The sequence below is a fragment of the Oncorhynchus mykiss genome, chromosome 16, assembly GCF_013265735.2.
Source record: "Oncorhynchus mykiss isolate Arlee chromosome 16, USDA_OmykA_1.1, whole genome shotgun sequence".
NCBI classification, from domain to species: Eukaryota; Metazoa; Chordata; class Actinopteri; order Salmoniformes; family Salmonidae; genus Oncorhynchus; species Oncorhynchus mykiss.
This window is the reverse complement of record NC_048580.1, coordinates 69,272,530-69,287,324: the sequence shown is the minus strand read 5'-3', so window position 1 is coordinate 69,287,324 and position 14,795 is coordinate 69,272,530. Positions and strand designations below refer to the sequence as shown.

General features: G+C 40.6%; 1 protein-coding gene and 1 long non-coding RNA gene across 3 annotated transcripts; both read right to left on the bottom strand.

The window, feature by feature from the left end:
• Positions 1-5,709: 5,709 nt before the first annotated feature.
• On the bottom strand, positions 5,710-9,524 carry LOC110492639 (NSFL1 cofactor p47). 2 transcript variants are annotated; one of them, XM_021567070.2, is made up of 9 exons: positions 9,366-9,524; positions 8,510-8,613; positions 8,235-8,312; positions 7,617-7,782; positions 7,354-7,449; positions 7,102-7,214; positions 6,759-6,896; positions 6,222-6,392; positions 5,710-6,118 (listed from the first exon to the last, which is right to left on the bottom strand). In XM_021567070.2, exons 1-9 carry the CDS (start codon positions 9,465-9,467, stop codon positions 5,956-5,958), a joined length of 1,131 nt encoding a protein of 376 aa, XP_021422745.2. In that variant the 5' UTR covers positions 9,468-9,524; the 3' UTR covers positions 5,710-5,955. The 2 variants fall into 2 exon arrangements, with proteins under 2 accessions (XP_021422745.2, XP_021422746.2); XM_021567071.2 differs by having other exon boundaries at positions 7,102-7,211.
• A 3,523-nt stretch (positions 9,525-13,047) lies between these two features.
• Positions 13,048-14,534, bottom strand: LOC110492915. Its single transcript, XR_005036397.1, has 3 exons — positions 14,489-14,534; positions 13,830-13,947; positions 13,048-13,743 (listed from the first exon to the last, which is right to left on the bottom strand). It is a non-coding gene; the product is annotated as an uncharacterized LOC110492915 (long non-coding RNA).
• Positions 14,535-14,795: the final 261 nt, after the last annotated feature.

Genomic DNA, 14,795 nt, shown 5'->3' with positions numbered 1-14,795 from the left:
AAGCAACAGCTGTGCTGGAATGCAAACAATATGGGTGTCACTTCTGATGGTATGGAGCGGGAGGATGAGGGTCAAGGGCTGGAATGGCCGGTAGTGGAAAGACACAGGAAGAAGAGAGATCATGATAAAGACACAGGAAGAAGAGAGATCACGATACAGAAAGACACAGGAAGAAGAGACATCACGACACAGGAAGAAGAGAGATCACGATAGAGAAATACACAGGAAGAAGAGAGATCACGATAGAGAAATACACAGGGAGAAGAGAGATGTAGTCAAAGAAGTGGAAGCTTATCAGTGATGTTGAGGTTTGAGAAAGTCTTGCCGGGAAAAGTACAGATAGGATTCCTTAGTTTCAATGTTAGAGAATTTGTCTCATATGCACTGCATTGTTTTAAATGCCAATGAATGGGACATGTACCTGCTCAATGTAAAGGAAAGAAAAGATTTGTCAAGTGTGGAGGAGAACATGATTGTGGTGAATGTGGAAGCAATGTGAATGTTAAGTGCTGTAATTGAGGGGGGAGAACACAGTGCAGCATTTGGTGGATGACAGGTACAGAGAGAGGCTAGAGAGGCTCAGATATATAGGATCAGTCATGATGTATCATACTCAGAGGCCATAAAACAGATTGGTAGAACTACAGTGCAGACTGATGGAGCTGACATGTATGTACCTGTAGTAAGTAGACCTACTGATGGAGCTGACATGTATGTATCTGTAGTAAGTAGACCTACTGATGGAGCTGACATGGATGTATCTGTAGTAAGTGGACCTGCTGTCAGACTGATGGAGCTGACATGTATGTACCTGTAGTAAGTAGACCTACTGATGGAGCTGACATGTATGTATCTGTAGTAAGTAGACCTACTGATGGAGCTGACATGGATGTACCTGTAGTAAGTAGACCTACTGATGGAGCTGACATGTATGTATCTGTAGTAAGTAGACCTACTGATGGAGCTGACATGGATGTATCTGTAGTAAGTGGACCTGCTGTCAGACTGATGGAGCTAACATGGATGTACCTGTAGTAAGTAGACCTACTGATGGAGCTGACATGGATGTACCTGTAGTAAGTAGACCTACTGATGGAGCTGACATGGATGTACCTGTAGTAAGTAGACCTACTGATGGAGCTGACATGGATGTATCTGTAGTAAGTGGACCTGCTGTCAGACTGATGGAGCTGACATGGATGTACCTGTAGTAAGTGGACCTGCTGATGGAGCTGACATGGATGTACCTGCAGTAAGTGGACCTGCTGTCAGGGCTGATGCTTCTGATGGTCCTGTCATGGTTTCGAGGCTGATGCTTCTGATGGTCCTGTCATGGTTTCGAGGCCTGTTCAGAAATCTTGTTCATGAATGTGTGGTGTCAAAGAACACTTTAATAATGAATAAAGTTGACATCATAGCTTTTATTAGTAAGGTTATCAATACGATTTGGGTTGTGGAAAGCAGAAATGCCAGGTTGAAGGTTATTGTGGAGATGGCAAAAGAGATATTGGGGTTAACAGATGTTACTGTTGAAATGGTTGTTGACATGCTGAACAATCCTAAGGGTGGAGTGTTTATGCAAAATATACAGTACCAGTCAAAAGTTTGGACACCTACTCAGTCAAGGGTTTTATCTTTATTGTAGAATAATAGTGAAGACATCAAAACTATGAAATAACATTTGGAATCATGTAGTAACAGAAAGTGTTAAACAAATCAAGATATTTAAAAAATATATATAAAATAACATGCAACAATTTCAAAGATTTTACTGAGTTCTCCCCCTCAGACGATCCTGCAGGTCAAGAAGCCAGATGTGGAGGTCCTGGGATGGCGTGGTTACACATGGTCTGCGGTTGTAATGCCGGTTGGACATACTACCAAATTCTCTAAAACAACATTGGAGCCTGCTTATGGTAGTGAAATTAACATTCAATTCTGATCTTCTGTTGAATCTGACAATTAATCTTGATGGTTGTACAGTCGTCTCAAATAAAACTGTGAAGGACCTCGGTGTTACTCTGGACCCTGATCTTTCTTTTGACGAACATATCAAGACTGTTTCAAGGACAGCTTTTTTTCATCTACGTAACATTGCAAAAATGATGCAGAAAATGTATCCATGCCCCTGTTTACCTCTAGGTGAGACTACTGCAATGCTCTACTTTCCGGCTACCCGGATAAAGCACTAAGTTAACTTCAGTTAGTGCTAAACACGGCTGCTAGAATCCTGACTAGAACCAAAAAATGGGATCATATTACTCCAGTGCTAGCCTCTCTACACTGGCTTCCTGTTAAGGCAAGGGCTGATTTCAAGGTTTTACTGCTAACCTACAAAGCATTACATGGGCTTGCTCCTACCTATCTCTCTGATTTGGTCCTGCTGTACATACCTATACGTACGCTACGGTCACAAGACGCAGACCTCCTTAATGTCCCTAGAATTTCTAAGCAAACAGCTGGAGGCAGGGCTTTCTCCTATAGAGCTCCATTTTTATGGAATAGTCTGCCTACCCATGTGAGAGACGCAAACTCGGTCTCAACTTTTAAGTCTTTATTGAAGACTCATCTCTTCAGTAGGTCCTATGATTGAGTGTAGTCTAGCCCAGGAGTGTGAGGGTGAACAGAAAGGCACTGGAGCAACAGCCCTTGCTGTCTCTGCCTGGCCGGTTCCCCTTTCTCTACTGGGATTCTCTGCCTCTAACCCTATTACAGGGGCTGAGTCACTGGCTTACTGGTGCTCGTCCCTAGGAGGGGTGCGTCACTTGAGTGGGTTGAGTCACTGACGTGATCTTCCTGTCTGGGTTGGCACCCTCCCTTGGGTTGTGCTGTGGTGATCTTTGTGGGCTATACTCGGCTTTGTCTCAGGATGGTAAGTTGGTGGTTGAAGATATCCCTCTAGTGGTGTGGGGGTTGTGCTTTGGCAAAGTGGGTGGGGTTATATCCTGCCTGTTTGGCCCTGTCCGGGGGATTGTCGGATGGGGCCACTGTGTCTCCCGACCCCTCCTGTCTCAGCCTCCAGTATTTATGCTGCAGTCGTTTATGTGTCGGGGGGCTAGGGTCAGTCAGTTATATCTGGAGTGTTTATCCTGTCTATCTGGTGCCCTGTGTGAATTTAAGTATGCTAATTCTCTTTCTTTCTCTCTCTCGGAGGACCTGAGCTCTAGGACCATGCTTCAGGACTACCTGGCCTGATGACTCCTTGCTGTCCCAGGTCCACCTGGCCGTGCTGCTGCTCCAGTTTCAACCTGCTCACCAGACGTGCTACCTGTCCTAGACCTGCTTTTTTCAACTCTCTAGAGACAGCAGTTGAATAATCGGCTATGAAAAGCCAACTGACATTTACTCCTGAGGTAAATGTTGTACCTGTTGCACCCTCAACAACTACTGTGATTATTATTATTTGACCCTGCTGGTCATCTATGAACATTTGAACATCTTGGCCATGTTCTGTTCTAATCTCCACCCAGCACAGCCAGAAAAGGACTGGCCACCCCTCATAGCTTGATTCTTCATAGGTTCTGGCCTTTCTAGGGAGTTTTTCCTGGCCACCGTGCTTCTACACCTGCATTGCTTGCTGTTTGGGGTTTTAGGCTGGGTTTCTGTACAGCACTATGTGACATCAGCTGATGTAAGAAGGGCTTTATAAATTAATTTGATTTGACCAATACAATGCTTCTTCTCTGTAATCAAATTAACAGCAGGCTTTCAGCATGCTTATAGAGAAGGGGACTCAACATGTACTGCACTGACACAAATGACTGATGATTGGTTAAAAGACATTTTGAAGACTGTGAGAGTTGTACTGTTAGATTTCAGTGCAGCCTTGATATTATTGACCATAACCTGTTGTTGAGAAAACGTATGTGTTCAAGCTTTTCAACCATATCGTGGATTAAGAGATATCTAATATAACATAGGGTTTTCTTTAATGGAAGCTTCTCTAATGTCAAACATGTAAATTGTGGTGTACCGCAAGGCAGCTCTCTAGGTCCTATACTCATTTCTATTTTTACCAATGACATGCCACTGGCATTAAACAAAGCATGTGTGGCCATGTATCCTGATTATTCATCGATTTATACGCATCAGTTGCAGTCTGTTTTGGAATGGGTGGCCAGTAATAAACTGGTCTTAAACAGCTCTAAAACTAAGAGCATTGTTGCTTTCACTTCTTTGACTGCATCTCACTTCTTCCTGTGTATTTCTCTATCGTGATCTCACTTCTTCCTGTGTATTTCTCTATCGTGATCTCACTTCTTCCTGTGTATTTCTCTATCGTGATCTCTCTTCTTCCCTAAGTTCTAGACCTCAGCTGAATCAGGTAATGAATGGACTGGCTGTTGAACCAGTTGAGAAAAAATTAACTTAGTTACCTTCGATTGTAAACGGTCATGGTCAAAACATATAGATTAAATGGTTGTAAAGATGGAGGAGAGTTCTGTCCGTAATAAAGAGATGCTTTGGAAAGACTGATTGTGTCACTTCTTGTTTTTATAAGAAGCATTGTGTTGGAAAGTCAACTTACACACAGCACTGACACACACTTATTTTTAGTCTCCAGGTCCAGAACAAATTCAAGGAAACGTACAGTATTATACAGAGCTATGAGAGCATGGAACTCCCATCTTATATAGCACAAGTGAACAGCAAACCTGGTTTCAAAAAAGCTATTAAAGCAACACCTCACAGCACAACGCCTCTCCCCAAATGTGACCCACTTGTGTTTATGTACTGACATGTACAGTATGTGTAACTGATAGATGCACACACACACTACGTGTTTGTTTTTAAATGTATGTCAATTGTAAAGTATTTTGTCTGAAATGTCTTTTTCGTTATGTCTCGGACCCCAGTAAGACTAGCTGTCACCATTAGCGTTGCCATGGGGATCCTAATCTATTAAATCAAACGGGTTGTAGTAGTAGACGCACCGGTTTGTGTCAAGAACTGTAACGCTGCAGGGTTTTTCACGCTCAACAGTTTCCTCGTGTGTATCAAGAATGGTCCGCCACCCAAAAGGACATCCGGCCAACTTGACACAACAGTGGGAAGTATTGAAGTCAACATGGGCCATCATTCCTGTGGAACGCTCTCAACACCTTGTAGAGTCCATGCCCCCAACGAAATTAGGCTGTTCTGTTCTCAAATTAAGATCCTACATTTGGGCTCCAGAGCAGCGCAGCGGTCTAAGGCACTGCATCTCGGTGGTAGAGGCATCACTACAGACCCTGGTTCGATTCTAGGCTGTATCAAAACCGGCTGTGATTGGGAGTCCCATAGGGCCGCGCACAATTGGCCCAGCATCGTCCAGGTTTGGGTTTGGCTGGGGTAGGCCGTCATTGTAAATAATATATTTTTTAAATAAATTAAAAAGTCCATTCCTCTATGATTTGAGGCTGTCCTGAGGGCAAAGAGGGGGGGGGGGGGTTGCAACTCAATATTAGGAAGGTGTCCTTAATGTGTTATACACCCAGTTTATAATGGTAAACGAAAGTCTCAATAAAACCATTCTGTCTTTTGTTGTTGATGGTTTGTTGTGAATTGATGGGAGCAGGCTATTGGTGTACGTCGGGGATGCAGGGGTACATTTTCAGTTGAGATGATGGAAACTTGTGTGGAAAAAGCAGGCAAGAGTTGAGCCAAAGAAGAGATGATTGAAAGATGAACAAAACAAAAATGACAGTATTATAAACATCTAAAGCAATCTCTGAAACTGTTAAGAAAGCTTTATTGTTACTGTGCATGTTCAACAGCTACTTTCTAAACAGGTTTTACCACCAGATCTGTCTTTCATCAAAAGCCTTATCCGCTCCCCACGTCCCCTCGCAAACAGCCGAAGAGGGAAAATGTATCATCACTATAGAAAGAAAAAAAAAGTCCATAAGTCCATGGTGTCTCGTTCCTCCAGGGGTTAAAAGAGCTGTGAACCAGCTAGGCAACCAGGGGGCTCCATCACTTTAGTCGCTGCACAATGACTGCGTTGAGCAGGTTGGCATCCTGCAGCGACTGGCTCTCGTCAGTAAGCTCCTTGTTGGGGAAGGTTGTCATGAGCACAAACTCTGTCGCCGCCATCAAAGGGCGAGCTCCCACCACAAACTGACGCACGTCTGACACCCTGAGGATGGGAAGAGAAATGACGAGGAGAAAGTAGGTAATATGGTGTTGGACATGCCCTTCATTGAGGGGGTGATGTAGAGCTTCATGGCTTCATCACTGACCTGTGAGTGTGGTTGAACTTCTGCACCAGTCTCCCCCCGTCGGCCAGTCTGATCTGGATGTTGGTCACAGGCTGGGAGGCGTCCAGGTTCACAGAGGCGATGGCCTGGGTCTCACTGGCTACCGGATCCTGGTCCCCCATACACGGAGCAGACACCAGCTCAGGGGTGGCACTGAATGGACGGGTGAGGTGGGAAAGAGACATTTACTGTGATTATACTGTAAATAAATTATATATATATAATATATATTATATATTATATTATATATATTATATTTTAAATAAACTTGAAGAAAATATTATACGTGCACATTTTCCCAGAAGATAATATCAAGATTTGAAAAAATCTAAATGTAACCCAGCAATTTAACTTCAAAAGTCCATCAAATACAATATCACTTTGTGCCAAAATACCCCTTACTACCACCTTGTGGTAATAAGGTGTAACAGGCACCTTATTAAAGCATTGTGCTGAAAAGGGGGGACCATTTCATTCCTTTCCTCTGTGTTGAATTCTATTAAAATAGAACTCACCCACCTGCCCAGTTTCTGTCCTTCCCCACCGAATGCCTTGAAGGCAACCTTGGGTTTGGAGAAGTCCTCATCCCGATTGTCCTCCATATCCAAGTTGACCTGACCCCCTCGGGAACGCTGCCTCAACTCCAAAGGAATCTCCCTGAAAGGACGAAGGACTTCTGTTATTACAATGCTCCACAGCAATAAGAAAACAGACTTCAGAGAGGGACACGTAGCCTCCAGCTGTCCAGTGCCATAAATCCATTTAGAACGTTTTAAATGGTTTGAGAAAAATGGTGATGTGTGACATGAGCTGTCGTCATATAAATAGTATGACAAGGACACGGTACAAACAGTGTACTCACCCCCTGCGGATGGACTCCAGGAAGATGGCGTTTCCAGGGTCGCTGTAGTTTCTGAGTTCACCGTCGTCCAGGCTGAAACCTGTCTTCCACAGCTTCAGGACTATATGCACCTTCAGAACGTAGTAAAGAAAATACATAAGTAAGTAAAGAAGTAAACTGAAGTAAATGCATTTTTCTGAGATCTAATGTATACTAGCAATACAACAAAACAAAAAAAACAACAACAACAAAAATTCACTGTCAAACACTCACATCCTGCTGGCTGTTAGCTGCTCTTCTCTCCCCAGCCACGTAAACAGGCTCCTCCTCAGGCGCGGCACCAAGCCGGTAGCCACCACCAATAAAGGGCTAGAGGGAAAGAGGAGAGATAAGAGTTTGAAAAACATTACAACTCAAATCTTACACCATTGGATCCATCAATCCCAAAACACAGGGCTAATAACACATACATGTGATCAGTAAATTAAAAAAGAATGATCCTGGTGCAGAACGTATCACTGAGAATCTTTTCATACCCTGGCTCGACTAGGCTCTCCTGGGCCCCTCCCAGCCTTCTCCACGGGTACAGCCCCATGCTCCTTAGCCCCCTTGAAGAGGTCCTCCACCACCTCATTAGAGCTCTTCTTTTTGGGGGGTCCCACTATCTGCTGCCCACTGCGTTCAGAGCCCCCAGCAAAGAACCTGGTGGGAAGCCAAGGGAGGGTGTGGCCATTGAAGAGGGGAAACAACACAACCTGGATTTTGGATCCAGTCCAAGCTTCTGGTTACAACACCAGAGCTGCAATTGTGTGGACGATGAAAACAATAACACAGGGACCCACCCCCACACAGAAGAATCTGTTGATGCAGCAGAAAGCAATACCAGCCTACAGAGAACCGAGTACAGAAACATTCTGGAGGCTCACTAGCCTGGGTACCAGTAGGTTTCTGTGTTTCTGCTCTCTTGCCAACTCCTCATGGAATTGTCATGCTGTTTGGCTTGACAATGACACTGGAGTAGGCAGAAACAGATCTGGGACCTAGAGCCTCACTACACTACTGTCCAAAATGCACATAGACAACTACAATTCATTTTCAATTCATTTTCAAATTCATTGAAAATACCCCAGTCACAGAAGTATAGTCAAACCTACCTTTGCCCTTCCTCCTCATCACTGTCATCTACTTCCTCATGCATCATATCTCTGAAGGAGGTTACCCTATTTTCACTCCTTTACACAACAGAAACACACAAAAAAAATAACCATCAACATCTATCATGTAACATGAAATGCTTCAATAGGATTTTATTTTATTTTAAGTTTGACAAGAGAAACACTGAAATGACTTAGATATTGCCTATCCTAAATTATACCGAGACTAATAGAGTAACAACAGATTTACGGAGGTCAGTTAGTTGGCTATGTACCTTGGCCCCGTAGGACGAGGCACAGAGGATCCACCACTCTCTGGCTGAGGAAGTGTCACGATGTCATCCTCAGGACCATCTTCAAAGAAACTGGCCAGGGCAAGCTAAGGAAACAGAACAAAACTCCATGTCATCCAAACATCAAGATGTCAGTGTCTAGTCACAGTCTAAACTTGATCGCCAACTACTTTGCTAGAGCTTAATTGTGAACTTGCCAAATGTTTTAAAAGGTAGCTAACTAAAAATTATGTTATTAAACTAGAAATTAGATAGGATGCGACAATCTGATAAATTAGCTATCATCTCAGTCACTTGATGAAGATTAATGTTAGCTAGTTATGATTATGAACTAGGTTAACTGGAGCGGCAGGTAGCCTAGTGGTTAGAGAGTTGGACTAGTAACCAAAAGGTTGCCAGATCAAATCCCTGAGCTGACCAAATCTGTCATTCTACCCCTGAACAAGGCCGTCATTGTAAATATGAATTTGTTATTAGATGACTGTGTTGAGAGAGAAGATACATTATTAAAATACTTGCCTAGTTAAATAAAAATATATATATTTTTTAAACTGCTGAACAATTCTATCTGCCAGTCTTAGAGCAAGTTAGTTAACGTTAGCCAAGCTAACTATTAGACAGTGGTAGTAAACTGATTGGTAGATATAGGTCCTAGACAACAATGGTCATTCAAGCTTTTGTTGTGAGAAAGAGTGACTTGCACAAACCGTTACAAACTAGCTTCGTTAGTTATCTAGTACCGGCTAGCAGTGGTGGTCTGGCAGCTAGCTAACTACTGTCATTCGTATATCGTTGTGAGTTGAAATCAAATATCCCATTTAGTACAACTTGTACGTACCTGCAAATCCCAGCCGGCAGACTCCAAGAAAAAACGGGCCCTCTCCTCATCAACATCTGTAACAGCAACGAACTCCCTCACCGAGACTTCTTGGTCCGCCATTTTGATATGCCCATTCAATGAAAGCACCGACCTCAACTGAGGAAACAACTACCAACTTGGTTCCTATCCGAGCAAGCTGTGGTTCCTATCTGCGAGAAATGTTTTTTAATGAAATGTTGTATTTAGCACAAAGTAAATACATTTTATTTGAAGGAATAATATTTCACATATATTTGACATTTATATCTAAAAAATGTTCTTCTTTTGTATTACCATAACAAATACACCTATATTTTCTGCCAAAGCAAAGGGGTCATCTGGGATTTGCAAAATAACAATTCAGACACCGCCACTTGTTTTTGTTAACAGCTGAGGGATTGGAGTGGAGAAGTGTAACCACTCTCAAATTCATAGACAGAGCTATGATGCAAGGACTGACAATACATGGGATCAACAACTATGTTTTGAAGCTATAGTGATGTTTATTTACAATTAAAACAAGCTTATATTTTGGGTTCTGATGGGTTACAATAGTTATACTGAGCCCATTTGCTTATTTATAAGTGATATTCTTCAAGACTCTTTGAGAAATCTGATGGGATTTGTATTTAAACGTTTTCATTGTTTCTAATAACGTGGACATTTAAACACTAACTCATCCAGTATAAAGATTGGTAGGATAAAGAATGGACCCTAGTGCTCGCCCCGTGAGGACTTAAGAAACACTACTGTTCCTGTTTTCTTCTACACATGTTTTAAAACACCTGAGCCAGGCTAGGCATATAGCGATATGCATTACACAAATCCTAAACACAATTTATGACTGATAGCCTACAGGAATCATGTTTGTCTCACTTATAGGAATATTTTCACCATCGTTGTAAAGCCCTAGTTATTTGCTTTAACAAAGTCGTTTCAGAAAACTATTATTTATTTGATGTGATTCATTTAAATTTGTCCCCCAGGTTTAAGGTCAGCTCTGTAACTGAAATCTAATTTTAAAATTGGAAAACTATTCCTTTTTAAATATTATTTTTCAAAATAAACATTTAACATCTAACAGTCAACTGAGCGGGTCGAGCATGACATGTCAACCCTGTTGCCCAAGTAGAAAAAAAATAAATAAATCATTAAAGCACTTAACCCTAATTGCTCCGGTAAGTCGCTGTGGATAAGAGCTCTGCTAATTGACTAAAATGTACTACGGAGTGGCATTTCGATATTGACAACAGTTTTACATAGCCTTCGCATCAATAGACATGTTTGCTCATTTTAATCTGTGTTTATGATTTGGCTTTATAACTAGATATGAGATGATGTACCTTTTGGACTCATGATGCAGCAGTTTTTATTTTGATGAGGCGTCTGTGATAATGGTAAAGTATGAAGCATCTTAGTCAATGTTGGTTCTTGTTCTTGTTGAAAATGTAAACATATATATCCCTGCAACTAATGTTTTTGGGGTTGTAATGATGAGATAAGAGTAGCGCTAAATAATTTCAAATACTTAGGCTATGTATCATATCTTTCAAAAACTATGAGGAAGACGTTATTATCAATAACAATATCAAGTTACACCATGTTTTCTGATGCACCTTTAGTGTAATGTGTTTAGTACTGTCATATTCGTACTATATAAGAGAGCGGAAAAATAGATAATTTCATGAAGACTTTTGGCTACCATGAGAGAGAAGAGACATTTTGAAAATCTATGACCTTATAATGCCTATTTACTCTATTCCATCTGACTGCGCAAACCACTGTCTCATCAGCCCAGCCTGGCAAATTACAAACTGGTTCTCCACTATAAAAAAGTATCTAGACATTATCTCACAATTCTTTTAGACTAACAGTTAGTTTTCAACAGCAGAGATTTGTATAAATCTTGTTGTCTGTCTCTCTGACATTTGCAACATTGTTTCAATATTCAAATTGTCCCATAGTAATGTATGTGTAGGTGTCGGGACGAGACAGACAGGCAACGTTTATCAGCCAGTCGAAATCATTAATCAGCTGGTATCATTTTTATGGATACATACAAAGAAATGTCAGTTGAAAAAAAGGTACAATGAAATGAAGTAAAGCTAGTTTATAGTCTTTACAACTTCATCTAAAAGTTGTATATAAGTGATAATGCCCGATAAACTGGTGTTTGGAGGAAATATTGGCACGTTTTGCAACACCTGTGCAAATATATCCTCCAAACATCAGCTTATAGGGCATTATCATTCTTAAATAAAACTTTTTACAACATATTCAAATAAAATAACAATGAATGACATTAAAACGTTATTCTGACAAGTCAAACTTCTTCCACCAGAAGATATAGTCCGGACAAAATTCAGGTTGTTGGTTCTTTTGGTCATGTTGCTACAGAGGCGACCCAGTCATTAATTAATGTTGCATAGTTGCAATGCAAAAGGCCTGGTCTTCCGTTATAAACAAAATGGTTGCTATGCAAAAGACCTGGTCTTCCGTTCTAAACAAAATGTTCGCTATGCAAAAGGCCTGGTCATCCGTTCTAAACAAAATGGTTGCTATGCAAAAGGCCTGGTCGTCCGTTCTAAACAAAATGGTTGCTATGCAGGCCGGATAACGTTATTGTCACTTGCTAGATAGCTAGCCAACTTCAGCTAACTCAGTCACGTCAAACATTGAACCTAGAATTACAGTACACTTTTTTTAATATATTTGTATCTACTTGGATATGTCCATGATAACGATGTTGATGCGTGATTTCGACTGGCTCAGAAAAAGTTATCGTCTCGTCTGGGCACCACCGAGGTAAAAACAGTTTCACGTTGGATATTCGACGGATATTCGCCTGTAGTTTTCCTTACGTCCACCGCAGTTAGGGACCGTCAACATAGTGACAAATCAAAATGTGTCCAATTTCATTAGCTCTTTAACCATTACTCCTAACACTTTCAAAACTGGTTGTATCTAACCCGATGGCATAGACATACATTGCACACGCTTTAGTTTGTCCATTTTCATCTCACATGGTTTTACATGAATTTGTCAAAATGTAGAATTTCAATAGCTCCTTGGTCATGTGACCTAATGTCCGCTGACAACCCTTCTATATTGCACACTCTTGTTTGTGTACTGTAAAATCATGAGGTGAAACGTACATTTTTCATAGTTTCAAATTTGCAGTAGCTCCTTGGTCATGTCAATTACACACCTAAGAAGCGTGCAGTGGATATACACCCATATTGCATAAACTCTAGTCATGTATCTTCTGTGTTGTTGTACGTTATTATTAGTTTGACAATTAGGGGGTCCAGTCCAGTGTTGTGTTTCCCCTTTTCTTTAGTATTTATCTATAATAATCGGTAGTTCTAAGTACTTATTTTCCCTGTTTTTTGATTTTCCACAGTATTTAACAGCGGTACACAATAGGAGAGAGACAGATAATATCTCCTTTCGTCGTTAATATCAACCATAAAGGAAAAGGGCAAAGTACGAGAGTCATGCTATTAATTGTCCAAAGCAGGACGGAGATGGAGAGTGAGCTGGTGAGGTAGGCTGCAGTGGGTTTTACTGGTCAATACATATACTGATCATGTAACCACAGTAATGGTGGCCAGTAAATCAATGAATAAAAATGTAATATTGACACATTAAACAAATTGTAGACCTTTAATCTTTTCCAACATGTCAACAGACACTTAACTTCAATTAAGTATGAAACATTTTACAGTGTTAACTTTCTCTTTATCCCTGGTTGATGTACATGTCAGAGCCTCTTCAGTGTGGATGGGGTATAGCATACATTTTCGACAACAAAAACTGCACTTCCAGTTTGTGTTCTTTACTCTGTTGAACTCTTTTGTCTTCCTTCCTAGTTACAGCACATGGAACCACCGTTGGCATGCAAAACATCCAATCAAAACAAAACCAAGCGTAACACGTTGTAAATAAAATCAGATATCAACGACGACGAATGACGAATTAGCCGTCCATTGTGTTATATCATAAATTGTATTCCATGCCGTCACTGCTGTCAAAAGATTATAAACATGTTACATAAAGTTACTAACCCAGTCAGTTTTTGGGCCACATCCAGGTTCTTTATCAGTGGCACACATGAAGCAGTTGTTGGCTTTGTTGAACTCTGAAATCATAGGCATGAACTGAACATATGGCTGTCCCACACAACTACATCAAAATAAAGAATTTACATTTACTTTGAATTAAATGTCATTACATACCAGACATTTTTAGTATATCCTCAGACATTTCTTTTCGCAGTTGCTCCATGTGTTTTTGAAGGTTCCATATCAATTTGGGAGGGGATGTTGGGGAAGTTCTGTCCAACTTCCTTGGCCATCTATACCAAAAAAAATCTAATATAGTTTTTGACCTAATTGTCACATAACAGCTAACCATTCATTATTGAAAATATAACTATCAAACCTGCATTACAAAGACCCCACAGCTGAAGGTGTCCTGCTGCATGGTGGGAGTTATTTCCCCTCCTTTCCACTTTATGTCGTCTTTTCCATGGCAGGACCTTCTCATTTTGAAGTATTCTCTTTTTTTATGTAAAAATAATGGAATTATGATTAGTTATAGGCAAATTAATACAAAAGCCAAATGTGTATGCTGTTTTCACTATAATCTAGTAGTAATTTATTAGTAGAGATAATTTCCTTTATGCTCCATTCTACACACAGCCTACATTATAGGCACTGAACCATTTACAGTACAGTAATACAAGTAGCATATAGGATCCAACCCTATCACAGAGTGAATAAATGTAGAGCGTTTGTAGACTCTAAGAAAAAAATATTAAGTGACAGTTTCATCAGTACGTGTTTAAAGAAAGTCATATCACAAAGATCACAGAGGACAGTGCCCACCAAGTCTATGACAATAGAGAATGAATTGTAAGCACCAAAGTGTGTTTGTCAAATGAACATCTGAAAATGTCAGTTGTTGAACATAATACTTCTATTTGCAATAGTAATTTATGATATGTGCAGTTGAGGAATATTCCATGTACCAACACTACATATAGGAGGGACATAAGACATTTCCACATACAATATTTAAAAATAAATAAAAAAAATCACCTTTATTCAGCCAGTTGAGAACAAGTTCTCATTTACAACTGCGACCTGGCCAAGATAAAGCAAAGCAAGTGTGACACAAACAACAACACAGAGCTACACATAAACAAATGTACAGTCAATAACACAATAGAAAAGTATATATATAGTGTGTGCAAATTAAGTTAGATTAGGGAGGAAAGGCAATAAATAGGCAGTAGTGGCGAAATAATTACAATTTCGCAAATTAACACTGGGGTGAGATGTGCAGAAGATGAATGTGCAAGTAGAGATACTGTGGTGCAAAGAAGCAAAAAAAATAATATATATA

Bases quoted from the DNA above. Each gene is read 5' to 3' on its own strand.
- LOC110492639 (XM_021567070.2), bottom strand. From the start codon at position 9,467: ATGGCGGACCAAGAAGTCTCGGTGAGGGAGTTCGTTGCTGTTACAGAT. The intron at 7,783-8,234 runs GTAGGTTTGACT...GCTTCCCACCAG, and splicing joins GATGAGGAGGAAGGGCAAAG to GTTCTTTGCTGGGGGCTCTG. The intron at 7,450-7,616 runs GTATGAAAAGAT...CTTTCCCTCTAG, and splicing joins GAGAGCCTAGTCGAGCCAGG to CCCTTTATTGGTGGTGGCTA.